The 19,384-nt window shown below is 32.7% G+C and overlaps 1 protein-coding gene and 1 pseudogene across 1 annotated transcript; both read left to right on the plus strand.

Annotated features, from left to right (window-relative positions):
* Positions 1 to 784: 784 nt before the first annotated feature.
* Positions 785 to 14,031, plus strand: LOC107609231 (putative glucan 1,3-beta-glucosidase A). The gene is made up of 8 exons (XM_021105906.2): positions 785 to 1,096; positions 1,205 to 1,324; positions 1,658 to 1,843; positions 3,827 to 3,985; positions 10,309 to 10,478; positions 11,368 to 11,523; positions 11,614 to 11,966; positions 13,492 to 14,031. The coding sequence occupies exons 1-8, from the start codon at positions 905 to 907 to the stop codon at positions 13,671 to 13,673; spliced, it is 1,518 nt and encodes a 505-aa protein (XP_020961565.2). The 5' UTR covers positions 785 to 904; the 3' UTR covers positions 13,674 to 14,031.
* A 1,527-nt stretch (positions 14,032 to 15,558) lies between these two features.
* Positions 15,559 to 16,197, plus strand: LOC148552828 (uncharacterized; annotated as a pseudogene).
* Positions 16,198 to 19,384: the final 3,187 nt, after the last annotated feature.

Here is a 19,384-nt window from a genome sequence, read left to right on the forward strand (position 1 = left end):
CAAAATTAAATTAAAACAAAATTAAGATATTTTTAAAATTTTTGATAAATAAAAAAAAAATAGTGTACCCTTTAAGTTTTTATCGGCCTAACCAATCTAGTCAGCTTTCCACAAGTCCAATATTGCTGCAGGTTTATACATTAAGGACCCCTATTTGTGTATTCTTTTTAAAGATTGGACAATTGAGACTTCCTTCTTTAGCAGCCTATCAAGTATCAAATCCAGTCAATTAATTTTGTTCATTTTATAATCAGCAATTAACATTTTATATTTCAGTTTAATTTTAAAGTTCTAACGAAGATGCTTTTTGGGGTGTTGGATATAATGGGGTTCGATGGAAATTATTTCCCCCCAAAAGTAGTGGTACATTACAAACTATTTACTTTTAAAAGATATAAACATTTTAGATATAGTGTTTGCTATCAAATACATATATTTTTACCTATATTTTTTTACATATTGCAATCTCTTACAATGTGTGATTAATTTCAATATCTCTTTTGTTTAATGTGTCATCACGTGTTTTTAACTTTTATCTTGGCATGTGTTTAAGCAGATAGGAAGGAGTTAATTATTCGATTAATTTAAGTTAATTTATTGATTATGATATGTGTATATTAAAATTATTCATCAAAATTAACTATCAGAATAAAATATATGTTAGAATATAAATATATATTAAAAATAAATTAAATAATATATTTATTTATATATAAATACATTAACGAGTGATTTAGTGATTTATTTTTGGTGTATAAATATTATTTTTGTTGATCTATTTACTATGTATTTTAATTACTCCATTTTGTACATGCATATCTTTGGTCTCCTATATATAGTTGGTCGGACTCACTTCAAAGCAGAGAGAAGAAGAGGTTAAGACAAATAACAAACACATCTAAAGATGAGTATCTGTCTCAACCTCAGAACATTGCTTCTTAACTTTGTTATTACCTTCACAATGCTTTCTCTATCTCATGAAGCAAGACAAAATCTCGATTCCCCTGTGAGAGCAGTTAGTCTTGGTGGTTGGCTCGTTACTGAAGGTTGGATCAAACCTTCTCTCTTCGATGGAATTCCAAACAAGGATTTCTTGGTTAGAAAATATTATTTATATAACATTCGTAAAAGTCATCATATTTATTCATGTTGTTATTAATATTAGTACAAGTTTATATAATTGTTGATCTTCAATTTTGGTTAGGATGGAACTGGTCTTCAGTTCAAGTCTGTGACAACAGGGAAGTATCTGTGTGCAGAGTCCGGAGGAGGAACGATCCTAGTTGCAAACCGCACTGCCGCTTCGGGCTGGGAAACATTCAGGGTGAGTTAGCCATGTCTAAAAAAATAAACACTCAAATTGGTCCTTAAGTTTCCAATAAAATATTATTCTCTATAAAATTTTATGGGTATATTTTTTGGAAAATGAAATTTGTTAAAGAACTTATTTGTTTAATACCTATATTAAAAATTTAATTAAAAACGACAGAAAGACGAATATATTTCACAAAAGTAATTTTTATAGACGTTTGATAAATAAAAATTTATTAAAGATCAAAATGTCTAATTTAAAATTCTATGAGAAATTTGAAAGTTTAATTAATCTTCTTTCCATAAGTATAACTAAGCTATCTTATAATTTTGTTTGTTTCTGTAGTTATGGAGGCTGAACGAGACCACTTTCAGATTCAGGGTGTTCAACAAGCAGTTTGTGGGATTAGATGGGATCAACGTTGTAGCTATTACCAATATTTCAACTGATTCTTTAACTTTCAATATTGTTAAGGAAAGTAATAAATCTAACCGCGTTCGAATCAAAACAACTAGTGGTAGCTATTTGCAGGTAATTTACTAATAGATAAAGTATATTTTTATTTTTAATATTTATAATTTTTTTAAAAAATATTTTTAATGTTTATTTTTATTTAATTTTATTTTTAATATTTTTTATTTATTTGTTTTGTACTCAAAATTTTTAGTTTATGTTAAAATTATCTTTCAAAAGTTTTAATTTTATTTCTAATATTTTATATAGAATTAATTTTTAGAGATAACTTAGACATAAATTAAAAACATTAAAAACAAATTAAATATAACTAGACGTTAGCAAAAAAAAATATACTTCACCCTTTACTAACTTATTAGGTAACATGGTAGTTATTACCTTTTATATTTACTTTGTTTTAGCTAAATTAAACTGTGGAAACAAAAATGATAAAATAACCAAAGAAATTCAAAATGTTTTGTTTGTTTGTTTGTCCCCACTTGGGTGTTTGGAGTAGTGCAGATTCTTAACAAGTTGACATTAAAATAATAGGAGAATGTTGGATTACGTTAAATGATTTGGGCATGTGCTGCGCTGTTGGAGTTTATTGATTGATATTTATAAGGAAAAGTAGAGGTACCAACATATTACCTGCTAATTTATTATTAATAATAATTAATTATTATATTTTAAATATATATATAAAGAGATATATTTAAAAAATATATTTATAAAAATATTTTTATTAAATATAATTATAAATAAAAGTTGGTAGAAATTAGTAGAAATATTGTTGATAATATAATGAGACCGTATTTATAATGTTAGACTGAATAGTTTGTTTCGGTACAATTGAACTTTTTTGTTAAGCGTTGGAAAATAGGCTAAATGTTCATATTATACATTTTTTTCATGTCAATATTTAAATGTATCAAGTCAACACTTAATAAAATAAACTGATAGATGAGATTAAAATAAATTATTTGCAAATCTTATTGGATTAAAATAAAAATAAATATTTTATAAAGACAAAAGAAAAAAAAACCTAGTATTATTTTTATAAGAATAAGAAACTTATTTTCTTTTATATATAGATCTAGAATTTCATGACACATATAAGTTTAACTTTGTATTACACATTTTATATTGCTCTTTAAAATTAATTTATCGATCTAACAATTAATTTAAAATTATCTATCATAAAGAGTATTTGTATTAAAAAAAAAATTTTTCTCATCTTTTTCTTCTATTGTTTTTTCTTCTTCTTTTTTATAATCATTTATTTATTTATTTATTTTTTTTGTTTTACCTTTTTAATTTTTTTTGTTTTACTTTCTTAATAAGTATAAAAATAAAAAAAATCAAACAAAAAAAATATATAATACTACAAAATTATTAGAAAGATTATGAAACTATATTTATTCAACTAAAAGAAAGAAAGAAATAAAGAAAAAAAAATACAATATTAAAAAAGATATTTTTGTGCTTTTATATCAAAATTTCAGTATATTTTTATTTTGATAAGTTTGGTATAATTCAAAATTTTTTCTCTTTCTCCTCTTTATATTCTACTGTTTCTTCTTCATCTTCTTTCATTTTTTCATAATTCTTATTGTTTTATTTTCTTAAAATTGAATAAAATAAAAAAATTAATGCTGTAAAATTACTAAAAAGAAAATGAGAAAAAGAAAAAATGTAATAACAACAACAACAATAAAAGAACAACGATAGAGAGAAAACACACGAAAAAGAAGAAGGAACGTGATGAAAAAAAAGGAAGAATGCCAAAAAGAAGAAGGAACACGGAGACAAAAAAAAAGATATATTTACATTAGTGAAGCGCATATGTGTATACACGGCGTGTAATGAAAATAATTTTTATTGAATTTAAAAAAAAATTAAATATATAACATGACTGTTAACATTAATAATAAAAAATTAAAAATAAAATTAACAAGAAGTATCAAAAGAAGTAAAAAGAAGTATGAAAGAATGAATTAATGAGGTTGATGGAATGGTAGTTTGAATAGTCCTAGGAATGACACAAGTGTGAATTTGCAGGCAAAGTCGGAGGTGATGGTGACTGCAGACATTTCAAAGGTAAGCGGATGGAGAGACGATGACCCAACAGTATTCCAACTGACAATTGGTGGAAGGATGCAAGGTGAGTTCCAGGTCACCAATGGTTATGGCCCACTCAAGGCTCCCCAAGTCATGAAGGTATCTATAACTATAATTTCAATAACTATATTTACCCCAAACTTGTCCCAGAAACAACTACTTAAATTCATTGCTTAGCAAGTTTCGAACCTCTCATTGAATTAATTGGGTTAAAAATTTAATAAAGATTTAATTAAAATTAAATGAAATATATTAAAATGATATTTTTATATATAAAATATATTTTTTTAAATAAAATAATTTTTTGTATTTTATTATTTTAAAATAATAAATTTCTAAAAATTCATACGAGTTCAACTAATTAACTCATTTTTTATTAACTTTTATAATTTTTTATTCGATTCGTTATCAATTAATTTTTTAATTGAGTCAGATCAGTTTAATAATCCAATTCTCAAAATTATATTAATTAAAAGATATAAAATATATTCATTTATGTATTCTTTTTTGTACGGAAATATATTTTGATATGTGTGATTATAATTACAAACAACCAAAATTTAATTTTCAAGTCACATTTGGGTGGTCGTAATGCATGGGAAAAATCCTTTCAAACCAGGAGAATTATAAAGTCATAAAATAAAGAATTAATTATTATTAAATATGTAATTTTCATCGTGGATAGGTCTTATTATTTTTATTTAAGAAAAATTAGATTATTATTTTTTTTATTAAATTTTTTATTTTAAAAAAACTTAATCCACATGCATGAATATGCGTACTAGAAGCGATATACGTGTATATGAGGTGTGTTGACACTTGACACCCTTAAGATGGTGGAGACATTATGTATTCACAAAAAAATATTGAATTTGTCACTTTAATATTTTTTGCATACGAAAAAACAAAAGATTAAAAAAAACAGACTTCTTGCAAAATTATAAAATTAAATAATAAAATAAAATATCATTTCACAAATTATGAGATGCTTAAAAAAAATAATAAAATTGCTTTCAGAATGCAAAAAACAATATCCATAATTTCAAATCTTACTACAATTTTCATTTTGAAATATTACAACAAAAATATTTTCATATATAAATTTTTCACCCTATAATAATGCATGTGTATGTGGTGTCAATTTATAAAATAGAATAAATAGTTTTATGAATTCATTCACCCAAGAGTTAGTTGTATACTTTCAAAGCAATATGATGACTATCTATATTCTTTTACAATTTATTGAACAATAAAAAATAAATTAAATCTCAAAATAATTCTTGAATTTACAATTAAATTTAAAATTTTTTTGTAAATTTAAAATTCTCTAAATTTATTTCAGAAATTAACAATAGTCATTCTTAAAATATTTTTCGATGAATATTCGTAAAGTAAGTGATGAAATATTCGGAGAGAAGTTACGATAGATAACCAATGACTATATTACATGATAATTATAAGATTTTGACTCAATTCCGTTTTTATTATTGGTTCATAATTCTAGTTCCAATTTAAGGTCTAGAAAGTGTGATCCTTTATCTTTGCTAGCTCCATTAGATTGATCACCACTCTTTGTTCATAATCTCCATCCTACTATAGGATTTTTCCAAATTCACCTTCAGCTTAAGTTTCCTCTCTCTCTTCCTCTTCCTCTCCTCGAATTTCACCATAGCAAGTTCTCCTCTCCCCTCGACAGCACCACTTCCGTAGTAAACGACCAGTGTAGAAGCAGAAGAAGGTAGAGCAAACTGTCGAATTTTGAATCTTTTCTGATAAACCGTTTCAGATAATCGATGATTACACAGTTTTCGGCATTTCTCAGGTCATTGAAAGGGAAAGAAGGTAGCTTAGCAGCGAAGAAAAGGCCAATAACATGACATCGGCAGCCGATGGAAGAGGACTTGGGGCAGCGAAAACGAAAGTATATGTCTGGCAGTGAGGTCCAGAGCTCTCATTGAAGGGGTCAATTTTGGGAGTGATAAGGTGGCAACGAGTGGAGTGAAAATCGAAGACGGAGAAGAAGGAGAAAGACAAGGCATGAAACTCCGACTGTGAGAGAGTTATCATGTCGATTCAAGTCAGGGATTCTATGTTGAGAAATTGTTGTTGCTCCTGCAGTGGAGGCATTGACAGCTATAAGGTAGCTGCAGGGATTAAGAGAAGAAAAAAAAAACTTCATGAGAGATAGAGGTATAGTAACTCCAACGCATTAAACCTCTCTCAATACTCAAAACAACGTTGTTTTCGTTGTATTTGGAGGCTAGAAAGGAAACGACGATGTTTACAACTTCAGCGTGGTCTCTATCCAACTACGTTATTAATTTGTTATCGAAAAATATCTCAAGAATGATTGTTGGTAAATTCAGGAATAAATTTAAAATAATTTTAAATTAAAGGACTAGTTTAAAATTCGATTGCAAGTTTAGAGACTGACGATTGGATTTTTGATGGTATAGAATTTCACAAATGAATTCTCGTTACAAGTATAGTTTCTAAACCAATCACTAATCCTTTCATACAAAAAGTTGTTTGTCACTAGTACAAACCCCTAAAATTTATAAACCGAAGTATTGGACCTCGGGTCGTTCTCCCTAGGAATTACAATAAAGTGTCTTGTTATTGGTTATGAGTTATTTTGGGGTTTTGGATAAGAAGCATGAAAAGTAAATGGCAATGAAAATAAACTAACAACTATAAAAGGCTCTTGGTAAGGTGTGAGAACTAGAAGTCCTATCCTAGTTATCCTTCTCAATTGTGATGAGAATTGTTCATTGCTACCACTTAGTTAACCCTTACTAATTAAAGGAAAGTCAAGTAGATGAATTGACTTGAGCCACAAGTCCTAGCCAACTCCCAAGGAAAGACTAGCTTTAGTGCACTCCAAACCAATTAGCAATCTCTCCAATTATCAATCAACAAAGGAATTAGATAACTCAAGTGTCACTAATTACTCTACCTAGGCCAAGAGGAACAAAATCTACACTAAAACTAAAAGAGACATTTCAACAAACACATAAAGTGCAAGAGGAGTAAACATTATTAAATGCAAGAATTAAAGGAATCTACAACTACAAAAACAAGAGATCAACAATAGAAAAGTAAAGAAGACACATTTATTATGAATTACCTCTTATTGAATTGGAAGAATGTAGAAGGAACAATACTAGATCTACAACAAAGTATAAGAACAACATAAAGGAAATTACAACAAAGGAATAGAAGAAGATTGAATGTAGCAACAAAGAATTGAGAGATAGAAGTGGAAGAAAGCAAAGATTAAAACCTAGATCTAAAAACTAAACCTAATTCTAATCCTAATTCTAGAGAGAAGAGAGAGCTTCTCTCTCTAGAAACTAACTCTCACTACTAAAACTAAGCTAAAACTAAACTAATGGTAACTAACTTCTAAGTATGAAAAGTATGTTGATTCCCCTTCAATCCTTTGCTTAAATAGCATCAGAAATGAGTTGGATTGAGCCCACAAGGCTTCTAAAATTGCTGGCCACGTTTGCATTAAGTGGGTCATGTGCCACCATCGGCGCGTCCGCGTACCGTGCGCGTGCGCGCCCCTATACGCGATGCAACAATGGCAAATCTTATATCGTTTCGAAGCCCCGGATGTTAGCTTTCCAACCCAACTGGAACTGCATCAATTGGACCTCTGTAGCTCAAGTTATGGTCGTTTAAGTGCAAAGAGGTCGGCTTGACAGCTTTCCGGTTCTTTCATTTCTTCATGAGTTCTCCAACTTTTCATGCTTTCTTTCTTCATTCCCTTGATCCAATCTTTGCCTCCTAAACCTTAAATCACTTAACAAACATATCAAGGCATCTAATAGAATCAAGGTGAATTAAATTTAGCTATTTTGAGTCCTAAAAAGTATGTTTTCACATTCAAGCACAATTAAAGGAGAATATATAAAACCATGCTATTTCTTGAATAAATATGGGTAAAAGGTGATAAAATCCCCAAAAATCAATACAAGATAAACCTTACAAATGGGGTTTGTCAGAGACCACTTTAATATTTAACTCATAAAAAATCTCATAATTTCTATAACTCATAAAAAATTTCATAATTTTTACTCTAAGTTAAAGTTTTTTTTTTTAATTAACAAAAGGGAGCTACTTCAATAAAGACGTCTAAAACATCTTTTTTTAAAGATTTTTTTAGTAACTAAAATTTAAATAATTTTATTTTTATCAAAATTAGGCCAGACAAATTAATTTGACCGAAAAATGGAAAATCAAATCTTAAACCGATCTAAATTAATATTATTTTTATAAAAAATAACTAAAATACCCTTATTATAGAAAATGACTAAAATACTCCTACTAATATATATATATATATATATATATATTAAAAACTCTAAATTCTAATCTTATAACGGCAGAGAAGTAAACGGCTAGAATTTAGGATTTTTAAAATTAATATATATAATAGGAATATTTTAGTCATTTTCTATAATAAGAATATTATTGTCACTTTTTATAAAAAATAATATTAATTTAGACCAGTTTAAAATTTGATTTATCATTTTTTTATCAAATTAATTTATTTAGTCTAATTTTAATAAAAATAATATAGTTTAATTGATTATATGAACTAAAAAAAATAATATCAACTAAAATATATCTTAAAAAAATATTTTAAATGTATTTATCTAAATGGCTCTTTTAACAAAAACGACACACGCAAAATGTGTACATGTTAACTTTCTCTTTTTACATGTAATAATAATGGGTGAATAATTTTTTTAGATTATTAGTTTAAAATAATCTCGAAAAACTAGATATAAATTTAATTAATCTACAAAATTTCAAATGTCTTAAACTAATTTTTTTTCTTTTTTTTTTTTGGTATAAAAGAAACGTAAAAAATATGAGAAGGAAATGTCTTAAGCACTCTTAAGCTTGATTTAGTAAAGTTTTTTGAAAAGGTATTTGTACTTTTTAAAAGTTTAAGTTTCTCATTTTGTGTTTAGTAAATAACAAAAATAATGTGTTTGTACTTGTAACTTTTAAAAGATTAGGATACTTTTGAAAGCATCTAAGATAGAGTTTTTTTAAAATTGGCTTGTGCTTTTTAAAATTTAAAAGTCTAATATAACCTTATATGTTAACTAATTTTTAAATTTAATACTTATATTTATGTCTATTATAGTATTTTTATTTAAATCTTAAAAGCTATTTTACCAAACGTAATTATTATTGTTTGTATTTATTTAAAACTATTTTTAATTTGATTTATCAAACATAAATATTACAACTTTTAAAAAGTCATCTTTTAAAAATTAGCTTTTATGAACTACTTTTAAAAAATAAAAGATTTACCAAACTAAGCCTTAGTCTGCCAATAAACTTATAGAATGACAAAGAAAATAATACCATACTTACACCCACTATATAAAAACATATATTTTATATAAATTATAAAATTAATAATAATTAATTTATTATCTTACAAATATTTTCACTTTTAAATATCTAAATTCTTATTTTTGATATTTTGAAGATAATGAAATTGATTTTATTTTAATTGGACCACCAAAGTGGACCATGGAAGATTAGGTGAGGAGAAAATAAAGAAATAAGGAAAATAAAAAGATTAAACACGGGTCTCTTCATTTGAAAAAGCTACATATTTTTAGTAATAAAATATATAATTAAGTCTTGAAAAATTCTAGAATAGATCCATAAGATTGTTTAAAAAACATATAATGTATATAATTTATAAATCCATCTCAATTTTTTTTTTTAAAATCTACTTGTTCTTTTTATTTATTTTTTATATATTTATCATTATAACAAAGACTCATAAAACATTATTATGTGTTTCAAAATGTCAGACTATATATATTATTATATTTAAACTTAAGATAATACTTTTTTTTCTTTTTTATCTTTTTTCCAGTTCCTTATTAACATTAGCATGCGGTTTTAAAGTTATTAGAATTGGTCTGCTAGCAGTAAAAGGTTTAAATAATATGAATGAGATTTCAAATTTAAAAATTGATATGTAGTTTAATTTTCCCCTCCATTTAAGTCATCGACCGAGTCTTGTTTGTAACAGAAAAGGAAAAGAAAAATGTGTGTATACAATTAATTAAAAAAAAAATTTGTTGACTAATTATTTACTGGAAAAATTGTTCTATTTTTTTTTGTAATTTTTATCGTTCCTTGCCAAACTTGCTAGTTGTGTGAGCCTGTGAGGATGTGCAGAAAGTCAGAAACGAAGCATTATTGCATGAAGGAATTATTAGATTAGCTATATATGGGCTTCACTGTCTCGATGTCTATTTGCAAAATTTTCCCGGAAATCATTTATGGTCTTGTGTGATATGTAGCAAGTTATTTATTGGAATTAATAATGATGAATGACGGTGGGAGTGTTTAATTTTGTTAATTTATTTGCTTGTTAGGACCACTGGAACAGTTTCATTGTTGAAAATGATTTGAAGATGATAGCGAGTAAGGGAATAAATGCACTTAGAATTCCGGTTGGATGGTGGATAGCAAGTGATCCAACTCCACCCTCTCCTTATGTTGCTGGTTCCTTGCATGCTCTAGACAATGCCTTCTTCTGGGCTCAGTAAGTTCCATATCTACTTAAAATTCTACTCTTTATCTTTGTTTAAATAAATGTAATATTTATGGATATAGACCCAAAACAATAAATTATGTTTTTTCCTACATTACTTATCTTGCTTGCAGTGGAAACCATTGAGATAGTTATCAATATATATCTCTTGTCTTTAGTATCTACAACTACAAACATATCGCATCATATCTTATTTGATATTTCTCATGCATTTCGTGTTTATTGAGGATCAAAATACATTCGTAAGTGTCTCCCACTTGCAAACAAGATAAGTAAAATTGAAAAAAAAAGAAACATAATTTTTTTAGTTTATGCGGATATATTTAAATATTATATTTAGTTTATTTATTTAAAAAAAATCCACTACTCTCCTCTACTCATTTAAATTCTAAGAGCGAACAGTTATTTTAAATACACACCTTTTTTTCTTGTTTTGAAACTCAATATATATAGATCAACTCTCTTATGGCTTTAGGTAAGTCTGATTATACGATAAATAATATAATAAGAAATTATTATATTTTATATTGTAAAAAGACTGTTATATTGGTTACAGTAGTTATATTTTATTTTTGGATAAAGAATGTTTTTTTTATCTTTAATGTTTGTGATTTTTTTAAAAAATATTTTTAAATTATATTTAATTTTATCCTTGGTCATTTTATTTTGTATCAAAATTATTCCTACATGTTAATTCTATCTGAAATATTGGTGATAAAATTAAAAATGTTAATGGATAATTTTAAAATAAATAAAAAACGTTAAGAAGAAAATTGAATAAATAAAAAACATATTATTTTAAATGTTGCTAAAATTATATAGCTACTATAGTCATAAGTATATACTTAAACTATTACTAAGACTAACGACCTAACTGTAGGAAATATGGGTTGAAAATTATCATTGATCTTCACGCTGCACCTGGTTCCCAAAATGGGTATGAGCATAGCTCCTCCAGAGACACTTCTCAAGAATGGGGGAAAACAGATGAGAACATCCAACAAACCGTTAATGTTATAGAGTTCTTAGCTGCAAGGTTAGTTGTGTATTTCTATTTCTTACAAATAAATGTTATTAAGTGAACATACATATTTATTCGCAAGGAAAGCATGAAATATGGTTACAGGTACGCAAAAAGCACAAGCCTGTATGCGGTTGAGCTGATAAACGAGCCTCTATCACCAGGTGCCACCTTAGAGGCTTTGAACAAGTACTACAAAGCTGGGTATGAAGCAGTGCGCAAACACTCAAAGACAGCTTATGTTGTTTTGTCAAATCGGTTAGGGTCCTCAGACCCAAGGGAATTCTTCCCTGTTGCCACTGGCCTTATGAAAACAGTGATTGATGTCCACTACTACAGCCTCTTTGAATCCAAATTTGACAACTTAACCGTCCAACAGAACATTGATTTCATCCAAACAAACCGCTCTTCGGACTTGACTTTTGTTACAACCTCAAATGGCCCTCTTACCTTTGTCGGTCAGTCTTCTAATCACACTTTTTTTTTTTTTTATTTTAAAATATTCTAGTTATTACTGCTATACAACCAACACCGGCCTCATTCACATAATCATGTGGGACTAACATTTTTCGTGGATCACACGTGTTTATGTCTAGGTAGATATAACATTATTGAATATTGAATGATTCCTTTCCCTCACCTTTTTTTTTTTTTTTTTTTATTTACTAGACCATTTTTCAAGCAAAACAGTTTTCTATGCTATTATTGCTCTTAGCAAGATGATAAGCCATTTTCAAATTCATATTGACATTCTTTTTAATTGTATTTTTTTAATATCTTTAAAAATTATCCACGATCTTTATAAATATGGCAAAAAATATAAAAAAATATTGATAGACAAATAAAGTTTGTGAGTAGTTAACATCTAACAATCATTTAGTTATTTTTTTTTTTGTTTATTTAAAAAAAAATTCAATACAATAATGTGAAGTGAATTTCAAGTGAAAAATAACTAATTTAAATAAAATAAATCCAACAAATACAAAACATCCTATTTCGTCAATAAACACAAACAAAATCTCTTGGCTTTATTCATAATTGTTAAAATAATGAGAGTTACGATATAAATTAAGAATAAATAATTACAATTAATCTTAAAATGCATGTTAAATATGTTATAAGTATTTATTTCATCTAAAATATGATGTTATTTTGATGGTATTTTAGATTTAATTCAATATAAATATTAGTTTAAATTGCCTATATTACACTAAAGAACTATAACTCAAATGACATAATTTTTTTATATTCATCTAAAAAGTTGCGGGCTCTAATTTCCTTATTTTTAGTAAAAAAAAAATGGGCCATATTACACTTTTTGATCAGGGCGATGCTAGCTCAGATCGTGCATTAATTTGAGATGCATATGCACGCGCGGATTGCCTCTTTTAGTGATTGGAAGACCTCTTTTATAAATTCTATTGATAATACAAGAGGGGAAAAAAATCGAATGCACAATGTTTTGAATATTCGCTACTATTGATTACGTAGCTTTTGTTTTTGTTTTTGGCCAAGATAATTTCATTGATTAGAATTATAAGTTCAACCAGATATATATCTCGATTCATACATGTATTAAGATATAGGAGCACGCATATGCTAAACCATTGATCATTTTACTTTGTTTATGTTAAGATACATGATAGTTAGAAACTATTATAAGGCATAAAAATAGTTCAAAGCATACAAATTATGTTGGCCATAAAAATATAGAAAAAACATCACCGTGTTGGGGATTTTTTTCTTAAATAATTTGATGTTAAGCTAAATAAGTTTATGGGTCTTACAAACAACATAATTTTTTATTTTTTTTTCAATTTAAAACATTTGGTTTTTATTCCTATGGTTATTTCTCTCCCCTAAAAATTTATATGAGAGGCTTCAAATTTATTTTATCTTGCCAAATCATTAATTAATTTGTCATATTATTTAATCTAAGAACTTATTTAATTACAATTGGCCTAATATTAATTGGAATTCTAGGTGAATGGGTTTCTGAATGGAAAGTTAATGAAGCTACGAAAGAGGATTACCAAAGATTTGCAAAAGCCCAATTAGATGTTTATGGAAGAGCAACGTTTGGATGGTCTTACTGGACCTTAAAGAACGTCAACAACCATTGGAGTTTGGAATGGATGATCAACAATGGTTACATTAAGCTATAAACAGCAGCTGAGGCATTAGTTGCTCACTAGTCTATCATGATGTATCTTAATATATTTCATCTGGGTTCGAATCTCCCTAGACATGGTGGGATCTGCTGTATGAGTATGAATGTGTGTGAGTTGTATGAATAAAAAAAAAAAATATAGATTGACGCATGAAAAAGGTGGGAAAAATATAAAAAAGGCGTGTGATCTCCAAAAAATTTTCACATTTTAAAAAATTTCCTTTGAAAACATATTCTGATGATAGTGAGGTTTTAGTTTTAGATTTTCAATCAGAGTTTTCTCTTGTATTCAGCCACTGATCTCTTGTGATCCTTGATAATTATATATGAACATAATTTTTTTTTGGTGACTATATATGAAAATAATTATATCAAGCTACGGTTTATGTGTCTTTCAATCCCTATAGAGCAAAAAAGATATAATCGTTTCATATATAAAGAAACTTATAAATAATAAAACCTGGTGTGTGTGACTCATCGATCAATGATTTTGAAAGACGAAAGAATTGTGAAAAAATCTGGAAATTATGCACATAAATACTGTATATACATAAAAAAAAAATCAACTACTAAATCAACTATTATTTATTTGTGTATATATATGTATATGTGTAGTTTAATTTATTTATAATATATATTTTATATTTTAATATATTTTATATAAATAATTAATTTAATAATTAATTTTTGACATACATATAATATAGTTATATTATTATATATGTGTACGGTTGCTCGGGTACCAGACGGATCGGGGTGATATTTCGGTTGGTGAGATGGGGTATCGCCTGGTTCCGGGTTGCTGGAGAAGGGGGGTGTTACCTGCAAAGACACTCCGACGCTCTAGTCAGTCAGGTGCACAGGCGAAAAGTGGGAAAATGGTATGTGACGTACCTTGGGGGAGAGTAGGACCCTCCCTATATATACCGTGTCAGAAGTGGGTCCCGCAAGGGCATACCCACCTTCCTCGAAGCTTCCACATACAGTTGTAGTAGAGAGCTATCAAGGACGCGTGTCCGGGTCGGTGGTTGAGCGCCTCGCGCCCGACTGTTCGGGTCGTGTGGCCTATGGGTCGGGTCGGCCCGCACGATGTTTGGGCCAGGCCGTAACAGTGCCCCCAACGCGCCAGCAATGATCGTGAGGGTCGTTGGTGGCATGTTATGTCCTCTCTTGTGTGTTGTCGGAGGATTTTTGCCTTGTTCGAGGACTCTTATCATGGGTTCAAGGACAAGTATTTCAAGGTGTGCCCAGTCAAAGGTCGCCATCCCTTCTGGCTGTCGTTAGAAGGGCAACGCCTCATCCCGACGTATTGGAGTTTCGGGGCAGGGTCCAACACCTTTATTAAGGTGACCTACAAGGGATGTCCGCTGTAGACAAAAAGATTGCCGACGTGTTGTTGGCCGTCTTTGGGAGAAACCACGTGAATTTCCACCTCCTTATGGGTGACCGGGAGGTCGCTAGAAATTATATTTGTGAGTAGCTTTAACTTGAATTTCTTGCGTTACTGTTGCTTCGATTTGTTACGCCAATTTCACGACTAACCTGGTTTACTATTTTGTTGTAGTGGGAATGTCTGCCGAGATGACAGGTCTTGAGAATTTGTATAATACCTTCTTGGCTGATGACAGTGATGAAGAGACGATCGACGGGAAGCCGGAGGCCCCACCTGAAAATAAGGATAACAGGGGGTGTCTCCACCCCATGATGTCGAGATGCCGGACCGCAATGCTGACGAGGCGCGTGACTCTCCTGTTCATGAGGAGGTGGTCGGTACTGGGGGCTCGACCTCTAATTCACAAGTCGAGGATGATGACTTGAAGGTTATCCACAACCCAAAGAGGCAGAAGTCGTCCTCCAGTCCTGAAGGAGCCCTCACCGTGATGGAGAGGAACTTCGATGCCGGAAACTTTATAGACTCCCAGCTGCTTCCCGGCACGGAGGAACATTTCCATGGCTCAGACCTTGCGGGGCAGGCGAGGTGGATGAACCGTACTCTCCTCCGTGGTGCCGCCATAGCTCGGAAGGCCGAGTTTGAGCTGTCGAAAATGCAGTCGATGCATAGGAAGCTCGAATCTTCTGTTAAGGCCAACAATCAATTTAAGACTCAAGTTGAAACACTTCGGGAGCAGCTGTCCAAAGCGGAGGAGAAGCTCAAAGCTGCCGAGGAGAAGGCCACATCCGGTGAGGAGAAATTGAAGACCTCTGATGCCACCGTCTCCTGGCTAACCGAGCGTGAGATGTCTTTGGAGAGCCAGCTCAATGCTGCGTAGGGTCGGGTGGCTGCTTTGGAGAAAGAACGCGATGTGGCCGTCTCGTCAGCTAAGACTGCTCAAGCCGAAGCTGAAGAGTTTAAGAAGAAGTACAAAGAGACCGTGAAGCAGGGGAAGAGCACGATCCTGATGACTGAAGAGGCCCTTAAAGCTCAAGTGAAAATTCTGGCTCCTGACTTCGACACATCGGCAATTGGGGTTTTAAAAACAATCAAAGATGGCAAGATTGTCGATATGCCGAAGAAATGATCTCTGTACGCTTGCATGGAATTTGTAATTTTGTTGTAGAACTTGCCGCGCGGTTTGTAGAACTTGTGATTTTTAAAGTACTTTGATAGTCGCTTGGTCGGCTTATGATTACCGTCTTTTTCTGCTTATTCGGCAGTGCATTTTCGTTCTATTCTATTACAGTTTTGTTGGTATTAGCTTGTCGCTCGCGTTTGTTTACCGTTGTGTTGGTAATTTGATGAAGCTAAGTCGTGGCTTCACTATCACTGCAGCCGTTTGTTATGGTGTTAACTTAGTCGGTTTCCGGGGTGATCAGTCCCGGGGTACCGTGTTGTTGTCTCGTTTAACGTGTATTATAAGAAATTTGTTGTCGTGGGGTATATAAATGGGAAAAAGTAAATTTAACAAGTGAACATTAATCGACAGTTGAACAAGTCTATTGCAATGATAAGTATTTAACGAAAGTAAATTATCTGACGGTAAAGGGAAACCCGGGTATTACTGAGCTGGTCAAGTCGCCTACTCGGCGTGTTTGAACTAAGAATAAAATCTTCTTAAGTTACCCGCATTCCAGGTTCTTGGGACTTCCTTGCCATCGAGCCTCTCCAATTTGTAGGCGCCCTTACCAATCACCTCTTTGACCCTGTAGGGACCTTCCCAGTTTTCCGCTAGCTTACCTTCCCCTTGAGCCGGCAGCCCGATGTCGTTGCGCCGCAGGACCAGGTCATTTTGTTCAAATTCTCTCCTGAGTACGTTGGTGTTGTAGCACAGGGCCATTCTTTGCTTCAGTGCTACTTCTGACAAATGGGCGATCTCTCTAGCCTCATCTACTAGATCCTTCTCTACAGCTTCCTCTACTCCCTCCAGAAGTAGTCATGGGCTCGGCTCGCCGATCTCCACGGGTATCATAGCATCCACCCCGTATGTCAGGTGGAAAGGGGTTTCTCCCGTGGATGATTGCTCGGTCGTTCGGTAAGACCAGAGAACTGAGGCGAGTTCGTCAGCCCATGCACCCTTTTTCTTATCAAGCCGCTTCTTGAGGCCTAGCAAGATGACCTTATTTGCAGCCTCAACTTGGCCGTTGGTTTGGGGATGTTCTACAGATGAAAACTTTTGCTTTATGCCCAAACCGGTGAGGAACTCCACGAACTTCTTATCAGTGAACTGTGTCCCGTTATTAGATATAACGACTTCCGGGATGCCGAATCGAGTTATCACCTGTCTCCACATAAACTTTCGACAATTGGATGAGGATATACTGGCTAGTGGCTCAGCCTCTATCCACTTGGTGTAGTAGTCGATAGCAACTACGAGATATTTGACTTGTCTCGGACCGACCGAGAAAGGTCCTAAGAGGTCGACTCCCCACTGTGAGAAAGGTCGGGAAGACGTCAATAGACTTAGCTCGACCGCCAGCGCCTTATGGAAATTGGTGTTCTCCTGGCACTTGACGCATTTCCTTACAAATTCTTTGGATTCCTTCATCATCGATGGCCAGTAATAACCAGCTCTGATGAGCTTTCTTGCTAGGACTTTGCCCCCAATGTGATGACCGCAGCACCCCTTATGGAACTCTCTGAGCACATAGTCCGTTTGGTCAGGGTGTAGGCACTTCAACAAGGGCTGGTTGAGTCCCTTTTTAAACAACTGTCCCTGTATGGTCGCATATTTGGCCGCCTCCCTTCTCAATGCTTTGGCCGCCTTCTCGTCTTCAGGGAGCTTGCCGCTTTCTAAAAAGCCAGTGATCGGGTCCATCTAGGAGGAATCTATCTTTGTCAAGTGGAGGGTGACTGCTGGCTCCTTTACCAAACCCTAAATAAGAGACCGGTTGCCGGCCCCTGGTTTTGTGCTTGCTAGCTTGGACAGGAGGTCCGCCCGTGTGTTCCTTTCTCTCGGAACGTGTTGGATCGTGACCTCCTCGAATTGTTTGCTCAACTCTTTGACCTTCTCCAGATACTTCTGTAATAGGGAGTCTCTGGCTTGGTAGGTCCCATTGACCTGAGAAGTGACGACTTGTGAGTCACTGTATACTTCTAGCCTGGTGGCTCCGACTTCCCGTGCTAAGATTAAGCCGCCCAGGAGGGCCTCATACTCTGCTTGATTGTTTGATATCAGGAACTCAAACTTGATCGACTGTTCATATATGTCAACCGCGGGGCTCTCCAGGATTATCCCGGCACCTTCGAACATCTGGTTGGAGGCCCTATCTACGTGGAGCCTCCACCGTATGCTCGTTGTCTCGGCCGAGTCTCCTGTTACTTCTACCAAGAAGTTGGCCATGGCCTATGCCTTAATCACATGCCTGGGTTTATATTGCAAGTCGTACTAGGACAATTCGATGGCCCAAGTCATCATTCTTCCCGTTAGGTCGGGTTTCTAGAGTATCTGGCGGATTTCCTGGTCTGTCCTCACGACTACCTGATGACCTTGGAGGTACTGTCGTAATCGACGGGAAGAGGTTAGGAGTGCAAGTGCCAACTTCTCTAATTTGCTGTATCTCAATTCTGCTCCTTGCAGTGCTTTGCTCACGAAGTAAATTGGTTGCTGAACCTTCCCTTCCTCCCACACCAGAACCACCGCCATCGCTTCCTCTGTTATGGCCAAGTACAGGTAGAGCGGTTCTCCGACTTTGGGCTTCCCGAGTACAGGTGGTGTTTCAAGAATCTCTTTGAAATGATTGAATGATTCCTCGCATGCCGGGGTCCATTCAAATTCTATCCCCTTTCTCATCAGGTTGAAAAATGGCAGGGCCTTCGTAGCCGACACCCCGAGGAAGAGGGATAGTGCGGTAAGCCTTCCTGACAACCTCTGAACATCCTTGACACAGCCCGGACTCTTCATTTGGAGTATTACTTGACACTTTTCAGGGTTGGTCTCCACCCCTCTTTGGGTTATCATAAACCCTAAAAACTTTCCTGCTTCCATGTCAAAGGAACACTTGAGTGGGTTGAGCCTCATGCCGTGCTGTCGGAAGGAAGCGGACACATTTCCTTGGTTGCTTAAGAGGTCCTCAGGCCGGGTGGTCTTTGCTAGGATATCATCCACATATACTTCCACCGTTTTGCCTATGAGGTCGCTGAATATCTTGTTCATTAACCTTTGGTACGTGGCCCCGGCGTTCTTCAGGCCAAATGGCATTACCTTGTAGCAATAGATTCCTCCCGGTTTTATGAATGCTGTTTTCTCTTCGTCTGGCCGGTGCATCAGT

Source organism: Arachis ipaensis, chromosome B7 (genome assembly GCF_059453495.1).
Source record: "Arachis ipaensis isolate K30076 ecotype BB chromosome B7, ASM5945349v1, whole genome shotgun sequence".
NCBI lineage: Eukaryota > Viridiplantae > Streptophyta > Magnoliopsida > Fabales > Fabaceae > Arachis > Arachis ipaensis.